We start from the raw sequence: 16,886 nt of genomic DNA, 5'->3' as shown, positions 1-16,886 counted from the left end.
TTTTTAGTTATTATACAACCAAGGTCAAAGTTTGTTTGTGACTTTCAGTAAGAGTAACATTTTCCTTTTGTTCTGAGTACTATTGCTCTGACTAAAGCAAAGTATATCATCATTCTTACCCAGTCATTTTGCATGCACATTCAGAGTGGCAATATAGATAGCAATAGCGGTCATAATGACACACTGCAGTTCTTTCCTCTGATAGCTTTTGGAAAAGGCGGAATAAAACATTTTCTTCCCTAGAACCTTTCTATTAAAATAGCAGAAAATGCTGGTGATGAGACTGACAATAAACTGGTTATAAAAGCTATGAGGAAGTGGAATAAAAAAATTCAATGTAATTGTTATATGCTAAACTGTAAATAGCAGTTCTCAAAACGACTGAGATGTTAAGATAAGTTGTCAAAATGTGGGACAATTAGTTTATCTTCTCCATATGTGTCCTATTGTACAACTGTAATTCAGGTTTTATAGGATAGGATCTGTTTTGCTTTGCAGGGGCAGGGAGGTCTTGATCTGTGCAAAGAGCCCTTAGGTGCTACAGTGTGACAAGTACTAATGACTTGTATGTTGCAGGCAATAAATTAGGAGAAGGAGGTACTAAACACTATTAGGATCTTCTCTGGGTTGGCGAAGAAAACACAGAAGTTCAGAGCTAATTCTGAGTGAGGCTCAGTCTTTATCTAATGTGTGACTGCAGCAAGTTAGGGTGGGAAGAAGGCAGTGTTTTAAACTGGCAGGGTATGCCTGTGTGTATGCATTACTGCCTGCTTGCTTATGTGATATTAGTGAGGGACAGTCAATTACATTTGTACACAAGAAGCTCCTGCTACCAGCTTGTTTGACATGGTTCAACACAGAAATTTACCATCTTATTCATCACAGTATGCTCGATTATAATACTCTTTTAATTCTAGGAAATAATTTACATATTCTAATTTATTTTTTTTTGGTCTTGTCTCAACTGCTTAAGACTCAGAGAGTGAAAGACTATCTGAAGAGGCTTGGGCATGGCTTCTTGAAGATGTATTTTAGAAATGCATGCAAATGTAACTTGATAATTGTGTTCTCATAGAACTATAAAAAGTCTGTAGCTGACCAGAAAAGCAGTTGTATAGGAGTAATGAAGAACCTTGTATACTTGAGTGGCATAGCAGACATTTTTTTCTGCTGGTAACATTACAAGTTCAAAATTTTAAAGAACTGTGCTGATTAGAACAAAGTAGAGCAATGTATTGGCCTGAAATAATGTTACTGAGCAGTGGACAAGATAGTGTAGAGGTCCTATTGAGGCAACCTGGTGTTTTGTTGACTGCACGGCTAAATTTGTCTTTGGTATCTGAGAACACAACTAATGATTTAACTTTATTTTCAAATTCAGTGTCAGTGTTGCTGTCATTCTTTATGGCTTGAAACAGCCAAGCTGGTTCTCTTGCCAGCTATGACCTCTTTGAAAAAGTAGTAGCCGTATATAAGAGATTGTTAAGACAGTGTTCATAAAACAATAATAAAAATAGTTTTTGACAGTCTCACAGGCAGAGACTAAAGGCTGATAGAATTCAGGTCTGTCTGTTTTGCATTCTTCAGAAATATTTCAGACTTGTGTATGTGTTTTATTGTCTGGTATGACTTTAGGGATAGTAACTTAATTTGTATTACTAACTTTGAGTTGAGAGAGATGTGGAGAGGAAGAAGGTGACGCAACTGTATGTATTGTGTATAATAAAAAGCAACTTTAATATGCTGTTTTGGAGACTAAGACAAAAAATCCATTTTGATTGTTTTGCCATGTTCCCTATAACTGTATTTGAGAAAAACGAAGTTGATGGTTGTATAAGCATCGCCTGAATTTGTATGAGCTGTAATAGTGATTAAACTTTGTATTATCTTTACATGCGTCATTATATGTCTGATGCATTTTCATAAACCATTCTGGTTTTTACCTTTTTTTTTTTTTTAACTAAGCATTTTTCTCTTACACATTGATTATATGATTTATTGATTAGTTTATAGTTGGTCCGGAGAATACTGTTAGAAGGGTAGTTTTTTTCATTGTTAGGTGACAGGCAACAGTTTAAAATTATTTAATGTGTTCTGCATTGAAATACAGTGAATTAACTACTAAAAGGAAATTAATATAATATTAAAGATAACATGCATCACAAATGTTTAGTTTGCAGTAAATTAGTGTGGATGGGAGTGGGTAATGCGTAAAAGTTCATGCCACAAAGCTAGTGTGCTTCATTCTGTTTTACTTTAATGCTGATGGTTTTGTGTGGTTTGTGTCTTGATTTGCTGCAAGAAAAAGGGGAGGAGAAAGGACTTGGTACTTTAACTAAAGCTTCAGTATTGCTTTTTTTTCCCTCCTTTCTCTCCAGTCTTCATTATTGTCCTTAATAAATCTTTATAAAATGTTTCTGCTGCCTCTTTTACATGGTGTCGTCTAGCTTGCAGCTTCCTGGTTACTAGAAATATCCAACAACACTAAAAAAAACCCCCACAAAACCAACCAAAAAAACCCCCAAACAAACAGCTGAACTGTTAAAAAAACCCACTCATAGAGCTCAAAGGTTGAATTAACTTGAAATAATTTTCTGTGAAAGCTCGTTGTCTGGGTAGCTTTTTATTTTGAGAAACAAGAAATTCCCACAAGTTTAAGTGTATGACAAATCTGCAAGTTTCTTCCTTAAACCTTATGATACAACTTGGTTTCCTTATTGGGGAACTGGAAATAATTCCTCTAAATCAGAAAACAAATGCCCTGACAGCAAGTGGATGTTGTTACTTGCCTACTAATTGAAAAAGCATGGTTTCTGACTAATGTAGCTAGAGGTTCTGGCAAAAAGTAATTTTTTAAAAAAACAAACCCTAAAGTTTTTGCCAGTGAGCTGTGCTCATTTTTGTGTTTACTTATGCTGGTACAGTGCATTTGGCATTTGTGAGCTGGCAAAGAACTCAATATAGATTGTAGACTCTCAGTAACTGTGTATTTGCTATATCTTCTGGGTAATTGTCTCTTATGGGCAGGTGTTTTAAGGACAGGAACAGATTTCTGCCAAATTTTTAGATTTCCATTTTCAAAAAAATAGAGCCAAGTTCTATTTGGGCTGTGTGTTTTTGTAAACTGTTAAACCATACAAAAATGTTAATGTTAGATTTGCTATGTATTGCTTATAACTCCCTTAAAAAATCCAGAGTTTTTTTTTCTGCTGCTGTCTTTGGAAATACTAGAAAAATGGTTGACTATGACTTGCAAGTATTACAGTGGAGACAATGGAGCTCTTTACCTTCCATTTGCTTATATGTGTGGGTTTGATTTTGTTGGGGTTTTTTGTTGTTTTTAAGATTTCTGTTTATGGGTAGATTTTTCTTTCTTGCAATAGAATGTTTGAAGAACACTTTATAGCAGTGTTTTAGTGATCTGTCTGGTGTTGCATAAACTACAGCATAGAAGATACAACACCAGAACACTTGCACAGATAGCACTATCTGCTTTAGATTTTATGTCCTGAAATGCTTGTTGCGTCATTGTATAGTGGTAATCTAATAATGAGTATGAATTGCAGACTTTTTTTTTACTCCAGTGGACAGTGTCTTTAAAATGCCAAGTTACTGTGTAAACTCTTTTTGAGGAAGGTGTGGAGTTAAATAGCAAATTTCATAAGAACTGCAGACAGTATAGGCTGGGCAGGCTAATAGAAGTATTAAATAAGTGATTTTGCTTTATTGAAGATTACTTTAATTGAGTTATGCATTAAGGGTCATTGGGTAATGTATTTATTTGACAGGTAGTATTATCTAATTATTTCCTAGAGTGTATCCAGATCTTCAAGGAAACTATTAGCATTTTCCTGTCCCAGGATTTGGTGCCTTGGTATGAGTCACAGTGTGTGCCAGATGGGATGCTGAATGACCTCTGGGTTAGTCTTCAGAATGGTTAATCAGCAAGTACTTCACCTGTCTTCCAGACCAAAATCTGTGCTATTATTTTTGTTCTTTCTCTTTCAATTTGGAAAAAAATTAGGCCTTCTTTTGCAGATTAAAAATAGTTTAAGAAAAAAATGCAATATTTGCCTCCTGTAGATTTAGTTCTGATCCCCTGCATCTAAGGATATCCAGTTATTTCAGTTACTGTCACAGTCTATATCCCCTTCACTTAATTCACCACCACCACCACCACCTTGGAAGTCTTCTACCACTGCAGTGGACAATCATGATACAAAGTTATTTATTGATAATTCTGCATGCTATTGGAAGATAAATTACAGTAAATTATAGTTCTGTGTTTTAGAACTTTTTATCCAAATCAGTTTCAACTACAACTGCCATAGTAGTGAAAAGCATTATTACAACCATCCATTTTACTTTGTATCCTATTAACTCAGACAGAAAGAATAAGGACTGTTGCAGCTTGCTTGTACTGTTAAGAAATTGTGGGAATGTTCTTGACTGTCCTTGCATATGGAATTAAGGCTAACAATCAAGAGGAGAGCCAGGGGGTGGAAATTCAATTAGGTTAAAAAGAAAAGTGAGAACACAGGGAAGAAGGACCACCCAGAATCAAATTGCATAGCAAACCCAGAATCTTTAGTCTTCATATAGAACATAATATTTCATGGTTGAGTAGCTGTTCATCATCTTGAAGCTGTGTTAAGAAAACCTGTATTCTGTTTTATGATGTGAGGTTACTTCCTAAAGTAATTTGCCAAGATAAGAGTTTTCTTTTTCCCCCGTATAATTTTAAAGTTTCAAGACGATTTCTTTCTGCTTGGTTTCTCCCCTTTTTGGGTTTCTGACTCAAATTATGGAGTATGTATGAAATGCCTCAGTTCTAAATGAATGCTCTGAACCCACTATAAACCGATTGAACAGATCATGTCAGTATGAAAAACATAGTGTGAAAGTGTGTGAAATTACTTAGCTTGCACAAGTTAGTTATGTTTTGTTGTGTTTTTGTTGTTTTTTTTCCCTGCAGATGCCCTCCTCGGACTTTTTTACCAGCTCTGTGCAAAATTTTTCTTGATGAAAGTGCTCCAGACAATGTATTAGAAGTAACAGCTCGTGCCATAACATATTATCTGGATGTATCAGCTGAATGCACCCGTAGGATTGTGGGAGTGGATGGAGCTATCAAGGCACTTTGTAATCGTTTGGTAGTTGTTGAACTAAACAACAGAACCAGCAGAGATTTGGCTGAGCAGTGTGTAAAGGTATGTGTTCTGAAGAACCTTCTGTTTTGAAGAAGGACCTGGAAAATTTGCTGTTTCTGAAGAGCTTCCTCATATTGTAATCCTATTTATTTTATTAAAATGTGAAGCAAAAACAGTGTGTGTTATAAAAGTGTACATGCCAGCAGTGCTGCTTGTCTTTATTGTCAGTCTGGTGCTCTTCAAAGCTCAGATTCCTTTAAAAAAAAGTGTAGAAAAAGAAACAAAATATTTAAAAAGTTTTCCTTTTAATCTTAAATTATTAGAATGCTAAGGGCTAATTTTACACTAAAAAGGAACACAGAGTTGCTCAAGATGACATATATATATTTATACAAATATATCCAGATATGCTTATATAATACATATGATTGCTCCGGATATATGTGTAATTGCTCCATATATATTTTTTATATATCTTTATCCTGTAAGAGAGTTGGCTGCTGTCTCTTCAATAGCACTAATGGTCCTTTGCACCATTTTGAAGTTTTCAGAAAAATGTACAAGCTGCTTAAAAATCTTGTTTAAAAACATTACTCCTGTCCATGTGGCAGCATACAGTATGAGTTCTTGGCTACCATGGCATCATACTTTATGAATGCATTTCCTATTTATCAGTTCTATTCTACTCAAAAGTGCATCCACTGAAATACTGGAGTAACAGGACTCTCGGAAGTTTCAGAGCTCTCACTTGTGTTTTATCCAAAGACTCAATTCTCCCAGGAAAAGTTGCTATTATCTAGCTGTCTCTCATGAACACCTGTTATGACCATGCTATTGATGAATGTTCTTGTATTCCCTTCTGTATTGTTTAAGAAACCTGTAGCTACTAGAGTACTGGAGGCTTGACCCTTGCTGGATGTTGAGGGAAAGTGGTGTTTATTTGTTCTGTTGTTAAATTTCTTAACCAGTTCTGTAGATGGATATAAACAAATAACTGACTTGTAATGCGTACTTCATTCTAATTAAGTATTGTTTTGTTATAGGTGTTAGAATTAATCTGTACCCGTGAGTCAGGAGCTGTGTTTGAAGCTGGAGGGTTGAATTGTGTTCTGACATTCATTCGTGACAGTGGACACCTTGTTCATAAAGATACTTTGCATTCGGCTATGGCTGTAGTATCCAGACTCTGTGGCAAAATGGAGCCTCAGGATTCCTCATTAGAGATCTGTGTGGAATCACTGTCTAGTTTATTAAAACATGAAGACCATCAGGTAATGTAATAGTTGATCCATATACTTTGAATTTAATTTTCATTACGTTTAATAAATGAATGCCTAGATATTTGTATATCATTTCTACAACTATATGTTTACATAGTAGTTGTTATATATGGATAGTTTCCTTTACAGCTGTCCAGACAAAAGGGCAAAAGTACTGCTTAACACTTTACTGCAAGCACTATTGTGTGAATATGATCTAATTTAACCATTGAAAACTTTACTGAAAAATGTTGTGTGATTTTTTTCATTTTGGATTTTGAAATACTTCCTGAAGGAATTATTGTTCTATGTCTGCACCTTAGTCACTGTTAAATTGAGCACAAATAAGAGACAAAAATCAATTTGATTTGTTTTTCTTTTGGCAAAGTAAGAGAAGCAATAAAAACATCCACAGTAAATGCTAAAATATTACATTGGAAGCCAGCTTAAATGGTACCACTATAGAAGCTGCACTGCTTCTTTATTGCAGTTTTATTAACTTGAGATTAAATGGTTCTTTTAAAATCTAGAAAATGAATCCTAGAGGAAATTAATCTTCTTAGAAATGTGCTTTGCGATATCTATTTAGCCAAATTCTTGCTGTACCCTGACTAGGCCCTTCTTGTCCATACCGTTCTCAGTCCCCATTTAGTCTCCACCTCTGTCCTCATTCCTTTCTCTACAACTCCCCCCCTACCCCCAGTCTGGTTTATTAAGCACATCATGTTTGAGAGACTAAATTTTTTTTTGCCTGTAAGCTTAATTTTTTAATGTATTATTCAGTATTTTTGGAAGACTCCGTCATCAGGAGACTGTCACACTAGCCATTTCAGAAAAAGCAGCCATGTTTTTTAGACATTATGTAACTTTATTAATGCACTGATTGTCTCAGGCAAGCTAATCCTGAAATTTAGTCTATAAAATTTCAACTGTTTACCGATTTATAATGTTTTTGAGAGAAAACAATTACTGGGAATGTTGGTGATCTGAAGGAGATGAAGGAGAGTTCAAATTAACTTACCTTTTAGCAGTTAAGCTAAAGATAAGGGTGGTTGAGATTAGAATAACTCAGTAAGTAAATCTGTACCTGTATCCCAGAGAAAAGTGTTTTGTGTCAAACAAGGCTCAGGATATACAATAAATGTTGATGTGTATTACAGATTTGTCCAGTAACTTCCTTTGTAAAATTTTGGTCTTCTCCTCCTCCCCTACTGCCCTTCCTTTTACACTATTGTATTTGGTCACTTTTTGTGTAGGCTTCCAGTTAGTAACATAACTTGAGAGAAGAGTTCAGACCAAATAAATGTGGACCTAAGAACAGCTTATCCAAAAGTTTGGTTTTTTAACCTTTCTACTAAACTTGCAAGAAATGTAAATACCTTCCACAGTACTCTCTTGCTTTGTAAACTGATGCTACAATATGGTGTGTTACATATGCTGAACCTGTGTATTTCTGACAGAGCTGTTCTGGTAAAAATCCATTAAGTATTTACAGATTACATAAAGATTGGCGGAATTGTTTATCCATCATGCTGTTAAGGAACTGGAGCAAAATGCCAGAGGACATTAGTAGTGACCATTACAAGTTAAAGAAAAAAAAAAAGAGTAGTGATAAATCAGAATGCTTGGCATGCAGGAACCATGCCAGAAGTTCAGTGGGCTTTGCATTTATTCAGGAGAAACTGTGTTTTTCAAGTCCTTGCAAACTTAATGGAGATTTAAGATTTTAACTTCGTGAAGTCTAGCTAATACTCTAATCTTGTTCTGTCTATTAATGAGTATTTGTCTTTAAGCTCTTGGTATGTGATAGCTGATAATAGTTTTGAAAATGAGCTGTGCTAGAAGTTGGCACTTTAGAGAGTAAGAACTATAATAATTTAGAGTTTGGTAAAGAATAGATACTGTTGGGGTTTTTTTGCAAATGTGACATCAACATGAAAAGAGGTTGGATCCTTTCCTGGGCAGCTGGCCAGCAGTACTTTTTGCTAGATTGTTAAGAGGATCATCAGTAAGCTTTGTTTCCAAAGTGTCCCGGTCTGTTGTCTTTTTCTTTAGTGGCAAACCTAAATTTGGGAGTTTGTATTTTATTGTCACAAAAATACCTGCATATCAGGCTTGGGTCAGATGCTCAGTGGACAATCATTTATAGTTATCACTAATTGTTTGAAAGTTAGGAAGTAAAACCTTGTAGTGCATTTTCTTGGTGTTTTGTTGTTTTTTAAGTTTTATTGTTAGAAAGCATTTCTAACAGTTTCTAACATGAGAACAGCCAGAAGGTTTCTCCATTTTTCAATACCAAGCTGTGGGTTTTTTGATTAGTTGGTTTGCTGTTTTTTTTATTCCAAATTGTGTTGTCAAAATGGACAATTGCTAGTGGGGATTATAAATAGTTGCTTGCTGTAAGAACAATGTCTATAACTAAAAAGTTTTTAAATTGTGTTTCCAACATGTATTCATTTGGCAATTCAGTAATTTTTCTAGATTGATTTGGGGTTTTGTTCATATAGTTGAGATGCTTGTAGTGCTGAAATTTAAACTGAAATTTGATTTTGATTTATCATCAACAGAGAGAAACAGTACAGCCCTTCAGTAAGCAGTTCAGAGCACTCCTGAGTTTTTGACTTAAAACGCCTGTCTCTTCCATTAATTGCCTTTGAAGGGAACCTGGGAAAATCAGCCTCTTCTGTGTCTAGCATTCTTGGAAATAGTCCCATAGCATCTTCTCATCCTAAGTAACAGATTTTTCATCTTTTCTCATGTGTGTCTTTCTTAGGTTTCAGATGGAGCTCTGAGATGCTTTGCTTCATTAGCTGACAGGTTCACACGGCGTGGAGTTGACCCAGCCCCTTTAGCTAAGCATGGATTAACTGAGGAGTTGTTGTCTCGAATGGCAGCTGCAGGTGGGACAGTATCAGGACCATCTTCAGCTTGCAAACCTGGACGGAGTAGCACGGGAGCACCATCTACAGCTGCAGACTCTAAATTAAGTAATCAGGTGTCAACTATTGTAAGCCTGTTGTCAACCCTGTGTAGAGGCTCTCCAGTAGTAACACATGTAAGAAATCCTTTTATGCTACAGTTTTTGTTCTCATTGAATTTTTCCCTTCTTGTACTTCAATGTATGCAAGATTGGTGTCGCTATCTCATACATAAAAATGTATGTTTATAAATTTTATGTATATACATGCAGCACGTATATGTAAGTTATTTATAAAGAGGGGAAAAAGGAAACATGAAATCCAATTATGATAGTATTTTCTAAAGCCCTGTATATTTTTTATTGTTCAGACTTTTAATTATTTCCAGGATCTCCTAAGATCTGAACTTCCAGATTCTATAGAAAGTGCGTTGCAGGGTGATGAGAGATGTGTACTGGATACCATGCGGTTAGTAGATCTTCTTTTGGTGCTACTGTTCGAAGGGAGAAAAGCCCTGCCAAAATCCAGCGCTGGATCGACCGGCAGAATCCCCGGATTGCGAAGGTTGGATAGTTCTGGTGAGCGTTCTCATCGGCAGCTGATAGACTGCATCCGCAGTAAGGATACTGATGCACTAATAGATGCTATTGACACAGGAGGTAAGCAAAAACACTCTGAAAAAGAATGTGTCTTTTAATTTTTATCATCTCTGGTGTCATAACAAGTACTTAGATAGTACCTTGTAATTCTTTATATACAAGTTCACTTATTTGTTAAATACTCAACAGGTTATGTTAATGTTTATTCTTATGCTACTTTTTTTAAAATTGCAATGCAGGGCATAAATGATTCCTTAGAATTATTGAGGATGTTTAATTATTTTAAAGACCTATCACTTACTTGAAAAACACTGATTAAGTTTAATTTATAATTCTGAGACATTTAATTGTTTTACATAATTGTCTTTCAGCATTTGAAGTAAATTTTATGGATGATGTAGGACAAACTCTTTTAAACTGGGCCTCAGCTTTTGGAACTCAGGAAATGGTAAATTAGTTTTACAGAATCTTAAAAACTTAGGCAATTTATGTCAAGAAAGAGAAAAAAAATAGCTTCCTTTTTCTTTGTTAACAGGTAGAATTTCTCTGTGAAAGGGGTGCTGATGTTAACAGAGGTCAGAGATCATCCTCATTGCATTACGCAGCATGTTTTGGAAGACCTCAGGTAGCAAAGGTACGATTTAAGCTGGTACTGTAAGAAAGCCTTATATACTGACTTCCTCTGTTTTTGACAGTTCTGTACAAACTGTCTTTGATGCAGTATGTTTAACATCTGCATTGTCAAATATTTACATGTTCTTTACACTGTTTATCAAAATACAGGTGGATTTTTTTTTGTTATAGGGCAGTAATATGCATCAGAGTAGGTTTATACTAGCTCTACAGATAAAAAAGTACGTAATGTTCTACCTTTACTTACAAGCATGAGGAAGAGTGCAGGAAAGATAAATGAGAAACACATTTACTACATTAGAAGAAGGAATTCTAGTGCTTTTTTTCATATTTAAAAATATTTGTTCTCAGACTCTCTTACGACATGGTGCAAATCCTGATTTGAGAGATGAAGATGGGAAAACTCCTTTAGATAAAGCTCGTGAAAGAGGACACAGTGAAGTAGTAGCTATTCTTCAGTCTCCAGGTGAGTGCAGTTTTTAATTCCATGCCCTTGCTAGTAGAAATGCTTATGTATGTTAAGTAATTAAATTATTAACATTTTACTCTGTTAAGATTAAATTTTTAAAATTGTATTTTTTGACCAACCTTCTTTAACCTGACAAGTACATGTGAAAAAATATTTTAGATGCTCTTAATCGAAGAAATGGCTGACTGGACACAAGTAGTGGCATAGTGCTTTTCAGCTGTGGAATAGGGCTAGACAGGAATTTTGCTGTGGGTTCAGAGGTTGTCAGCCTCGGTAGCTTCTCTGGCGTCCTATCTTTCTGTGTAGGAACTGCACTTCTTGTGAGGCTTTTGTAGCACTGAAGCCACAGGTGCTTAAGTTACTCATATTTTGGTGGCTTTAAGGACTTTGAGCCTCACTTGTGAGCAGTCTTTGGTGGTACTTGTTATCCAACAATTTTCTTCAAGAAGTCTTGCACATATAAATTTTATATTTTTAGGCTCTTATATTTCTTTAAAGGGGTTCTTTGTTTGGTTTGTTGTTTTTTGCCATTGAACATTTCGGGAAAAAATATGTTCCAGGGGACTGGATGTGTCCTGTTAACAAAGGAGATGAGAAGAAAAAGAAGGATGCAAACAAGGATGAAGAAGAATGTAATGAACCCAAAGGAGATCCAGAAATGGCACCCATATACTTGAAAAGATTATTGCCTGTGTTTGCACAAACATTTCAACAAACTATGTTGCCTTCAATAAGGTAGTAGTCATGACAGACAATTTCCTTGAATATTTTTAACTTCTTAATACACTCTGTTAAAAAAGCCAAGGTGTTTTTCAGTAAAAAATATAATATCTAAAAGAGGAAGTAATGCAAGTGACATTTAAAGGTATTTCTGTTTGAGTAGAAGTGGTTCTATTCATTTCAAGTCTGATTTTTATTTAGTATTTTCAGTAGCATTTTTTCCTTTCTGGGGAAGTGGTGTCTTGGAAAAAATATGGTTAGTCAGAAATGGGAGAGATAAATCTGCTCTAGGCTATGATGAAAGACTATGTTGTTCATACTTGTATAGGCTGTGTATACCGTGTATTTGATTGCAGCCGTTGTAATGAAACTGCTAGTTTAGGGTAGGAAAACTAGTGAAGTGTTAGCAGAATACAGTAATCTAAAAATCATAAAGACTGGAAAAAACTATTTTAGGAGGTTTTAGAAGACTTCTTAACAGCTTAAGTGTTAATCAAGTGGAGAAATTGCCTCTTACTGAGACAATTAAAAGAATGTAATCTAGTTTAATACTTAAAAAGGAATACTGTAGGTGGCCTAATGCTTGTGAGAAATTGTCTGACCATAACCCCTCAGCTTTTTACACTACAAATATAACATTTTCTCAGTCTCTTATTTGTGTTCCCAGTGTTTATAGGTACTTTGAGGGTTGAAAATACAAGATAAAATGGGACACTTATGGAGAGAGACTCTACATGAGCTGATGATGGGAACCATAAGCTAGGTCATTTTTAAATGAAACAAATAAGAAACTATGTTAATCTGTGTGTGGTTAGCTGTTGCTGGAGAGGGTGGAAAGAAGTAGTTGGCTCTCTGTATTGAAGTTTTCTTTGTGAATCAGGTAAATAATGTTTTAAAGGACAGTCAAATAAACAATTTGGCTTTAACCATACAGAAGCGATTGGCTTACAAATTAATGGTAGTTATTAATATGGAAGGCTGCATGATCTAATAGTAATTTTAGACTGTAACACTACAGTGATCTCACCAAAACATGGGAAGTATGAGACAGAAGGCTGGATACCTGGGAAGGAAGGTGGAGTGTATAGAAGTGAATTACCATAACTAAGAGTGGGTAAAGACAATGTAAGATAGGTTTACTTAGAGAAGACTTGAGGAGAGAAAAATGCATTAGACTCATAGTGCTGTAGAATAAAAAAAGATCAGTAAGTGAATTATTCTTAGAGATAATCTGTTTTGGTTCCAAGAATAAGAACTGAAACTCTTTATATTTTTTTTCTATTTTGAAAGCATGCATAAATGCAGTGCAAAAGCATTTTTATCTCGTGCTTGTTGCTTTAGTTACTGCTTGCTTCATCTTTGTAAGAATCTTTTTTTTGTTGTTTTTCTATAATCTCTTTTAAAGGAAAGCAAGTCTTGCCCTCATTAGAAAAATGATACACTTTTGTTCTGAGGCACTGCTGAAAGAGGTTTGTGACTCTGATGCTGGCCACAATTTGCCCACGATACTGGTTGAGATAACAGCTACAGTTCTTGATCAAGAGGTAGGAAGAAAGAGAATGTTGTCCTTTTATGAAACCAATGCAAAAAAGGGGGTTATGCTCATTGATTCTGCATATTTGTTAATAACTTATTCTAAAATGTTTATAGCATCCATCTGTGACCATGTGTGAATTTCAGCATATAAAAATACTTTTAAATAGATCTCCTTTATTATTTCCTTTCCATTCCAATGTATTACAGGATGATGATGATGGCCATTTGCTAGCCTTGCAAATCATAAGGGATTTGGTGGATAAAGGTGGTGATCTTTTCCTAGACCAGCTGGCTAGACTTGGTGTAATTAGTAAGGTGTCAACTTTGGCAGGACCGTCATCTGATGATGAAAATGAAGAGGAGTCTAAACCTGAGAAGGTAAGTACAGAATTGATAGCTGTATTTATTTGTTCCTGTAAACCCAACCTGTCTAGTACAATTTTCACTGTTACAAAAATGTCCAGGGCAAGGTAATTAAGTTATTGAGTCAGTGCTTTCTGCTAGCACATTATTAGCTGCTGAGTTTTCATATTCATACTAACTTGTGGTCAAATTCACCAACACTTGTTTTGGACTAGTGTTTTTAAAATTACTGCTAAATTAAATTAATAGTTTCTGAACAGAGTGCATCTCCTTCAATGTACATGCATCAAATAATTGTAATTTTAAAAACATTGTTACGGAATATATTTAAAATACATATAGAAATTATTTTCTACATGATGAAAACCTTAAGTGCATATTGAAGTTACTTACCAATTTTCAGTAGTCCACTTACTGATGACTTGGATCAACTGAGTTGGTAACAGATTGCTTCTGTTATCCATTCAGTTAAGATGTATAGTTAAGCCTTAAGTGTATAGTCAAGTTTTTTTACTGTGTGTTTTGGGTTGTTTGGGGGGTTTTTTGGAGGTTGTGGGTTTTTTGGTTGGCTGCTTTTTCTTTCTTTTTTTTTTTTTTTTAGTGATTAGCTATTAGAAAGCTGTCTGAACATGGTCCTGAACAGCTGGCTCTAGGTGGCCCTGCCTGCCTGAGCAAGGGTTTGAACTACATGGCCTCCAACCTCAACCATTATGCAATTCTTTTCTCACAGTACAAGTTTTGAACAGAGGTGGATGTCCCAGTCAGTAGGCTGTTGTTGACTAGATAATATGGTATCTGAAAGGAAGCTTCTTCTTTTAAGTACCTTATTGTATTAAAGAATACTTTAAAAGATACGTTTTACAAACAAATAGTATAGTTCCTATACTTTTGGTTTGAGTAATTCTTTTTTCCTCAGTCCTTGTTTAAGTGTTTGTGTTATGTTTGTTTTGGGGTTGTTTTGTTTGGTTTGTGTTTTTAGTTTGTTTGGGGATTTTTGTTTGTTTTATTTAATGCAATTTTATTACAGGAGGATGAACCACAGGAGGATGCTAAAGAACTGCAACAGGGAAAACCATATCACTGGAGAGATTGGTCAATCATTAGGGGAAGGGACTGCCTGTATATCTGGAGTGATGCTGCAGCCCTGGAGTTATCTAATGGTAGTAATGGATGGTTCAGATTTATTTTGGATGGAAAACTGGCCACAATGTATTCCAGTGGCAGCCCTGAAGGAGGATCTGATAGTTCAGGTAGTTTCTTTACAATCCAAGTCCAAGTTAAGTTTTGAGACTGTTACAGTTGTTTATATAATTTGATTTGAGCTATTTTGTTTTGCAGGAATTGGCTTACTAAATAGTAAAGGATGTAAACAGGTGGAAGGTGGTCAGTTAATTGTGATGTTTTTTATCAGATAGCATGTGACCATAACTTGACTTCCTTGTGTTAAGTAAACATCTTGCCAGTAAAAGTGTATTAACTTCGTGTTGTTTTGATTCTTCTCCATGCATACTTAATTTTTTCACCCCAGTCATTAAAAGCACTTTGTAGTGGCCGTCCCAGGAGAAGCAGGTTGAAATGGTGATTTGTTGTATGCTTCTAGCTAGCAGAATGAAATTGCATGTGTTTGAAGACAAAGTAATGGAAAGTTTCTCATTGAGATTGGGAAACAGATTACAGTGTCTTAACTGTTTGTTGGAGAGAGGATAAGGGAACAGACCTTATGCACTGGCAATGCACAGGTGGTTTTAATTTTCTGTACAGAATACACAGCTTGTTCTGGGTGCAGAAATGACCCTCTTTTATTGTTTCATCTTTTTGCAACAGTTCATGCTTTTATGAACCAGCAGACATAAAATACTTTGCAAATATTGCTTTACAATATTACTATGTTTTCAACAAGCCATTGAATGAAATAACAGAACATATTATGATTCAGGATAGAAATGAAGTGCGAATTATTTTTGTCCATCAGTTTTGGGGGTTGAAAACTAAATGATATAGTGTGTTTCTATATTATGGGAAGCTGGAAACCACTTCTAGAGTTGTTTGGTTGTTATTTTTTTCTCAGAAAATGTATTCTTGCATTCTTTTAAAAAGGCAAATACCTTAAAAGGTAAATGATTTTTATGTTTAGATACTTATTTATGATTCAATATAATTTTAAGCAGATTCATGAGGATTCATTTATTAAATTCTTATAGGCTCCAGATGCCAATTCTGCTTACTTCCATCCAAATGACATGGGAGTGGGGTTCGAATTTTACTGTTTTTTTGCAAGTGGAACAGTGATGGCTTGGATGAATTTGGAGTGGAAAGAACTTTAAAAAAGTTGTAATTGGGAATTTAAAGATATTTCTGTCAGTCTTTAAAAAAAATTGTATCCAAATTTTTTTAAGAGATACTTAGCAAGGATATTATGGGAGGGAAGGAGCTAAAGTAGGATTGCACTAGTCTTCTAGCATATGTTTTTTAAATAGACATCTAGGAGTGCTGATGTTGCAGTGTAATCTGCCTGAACTTTAAACACTAGTTCTAAGTGTGTGCAGCCTCTCTTTTACATTAGAGATAAGAAACTAGTATTTATTAACTTTAACTTAAGTTAGTACAATACATTATAGACTCAGAATAGTATCTTTAAGTCCTGAGCTTTACTATATGTTCTGCTTTCCTAAATCATTACTGATTAATCTCATGGTAAATTTTTTAGTAATGTCACGACTGTCAAGAATATAGAGGGTTGGGTAACGGAATTTTTCAGTGTGTATTGCATGATGAAAGCTGGGGCAGGAGGGGGAAATATATATGCTATGAACATCTTTGGAAGGTCTGTACTCACCCCTCTCCACATCAGCTTAATACTTGTTTTGTTTGAATTTTTAGAAAAAATAGAAGTTCAATGCAAAAATTGAAATGTAATGGTAATTTTGAAGCTTCAATTGAGTCTCAAAATTCTGTCAAAGGGAACGTAAAATTATTTCCAACCATGTATAATTATTGCACTTGTAGTGCAACATGCTATATAATAAATTTGTTAAAATATAATTATGGAAATTTGAGAGGACTTCATTAACAGGTTTTTAATTTTGCATATGAAAGTTCAGAATTAATTTTATAAACCTTCTCTTTGGATGCTTTTAATTTTATGCAATAATGAATGTTAAGACTTAAGGATTCATATTTACTTTTGCAGAGAGATTATTTGATTTTTGTATTATACAACAATAAAAATGGCAAATTTT

General features: G+C 34.9%; 1 protein-coding gene across 1 annotated transcript in view; it reads left to right on the top strand.

The window, feature by feature from the left end:
• Positions 1-16,886, top strand: part of HECTD1 (HECT domain containing E3 ubiquitin protein ligase 1) — a 59,385-nt gene that overhangs the window by 12,878 nt on the left and 29,621 nt on the right. Inside the window, exons 2-12 of the mRNA XM_009993847.1 lie at positions 4,976-5,210; positions 6,194-6,421; positions 9,183-9,464; positions 9,716-9,986; positions 10,298-10,374; positions 10,462-10,560; positions 10,911-11,025; positions 11,589-11,763; positions 13,154-13,292; positions 13,492-13,662; positions 14,675-14,897. Coding sequence (XP_009992149.1) covers positions 4,976-5,210; positions 6,194-6,421; positions 9,183-9,464; positions 9,716-9,986; positions 10,298-10,374; positions 10,462-10,560; positions 10,911-11,025; positions 11,589-11,763; positions 13,154-13,292; positions 13,492-13,662; positions 14,675-14,897 — 2,015 coding nt within the window. The remainder of the gene's footprint in view (positions 1-4,975; positions 5,211-6,193; positions 6,422-9,182; positions 9,465-9,715; positions 9,987-10,297; positions 10,375-10,461; positions 10,561-10,910; positions 11,026-11,588; positions 11,764-13,153; positions 13,293-13,491; positions 13,663-14,674; positions 14,898-16,886) is intronic.

The sequence above is a fragment of the Chaetura pelagica genome, unplaced genomic scaffold, assembly GCF_000747805.2.
Source record: "Chaetura pelagica isolate M959 unplaced genomic scaffold, ChaPel_1.0 scaffold11, whole genome shotgun sequence".
In the NCBI taxonomy this organism is placed as follows: Eukaryota; Metazoa; Chordata; class Aves; order Apodiformes; family Apodidae; genus Chaetura; species Chaetura pelagica.
The sequence above is the reverse complement of the archived record's forward strand: the minus strand, read 5'-3'. Positions and strand labels throughout refer to the sequence as shown.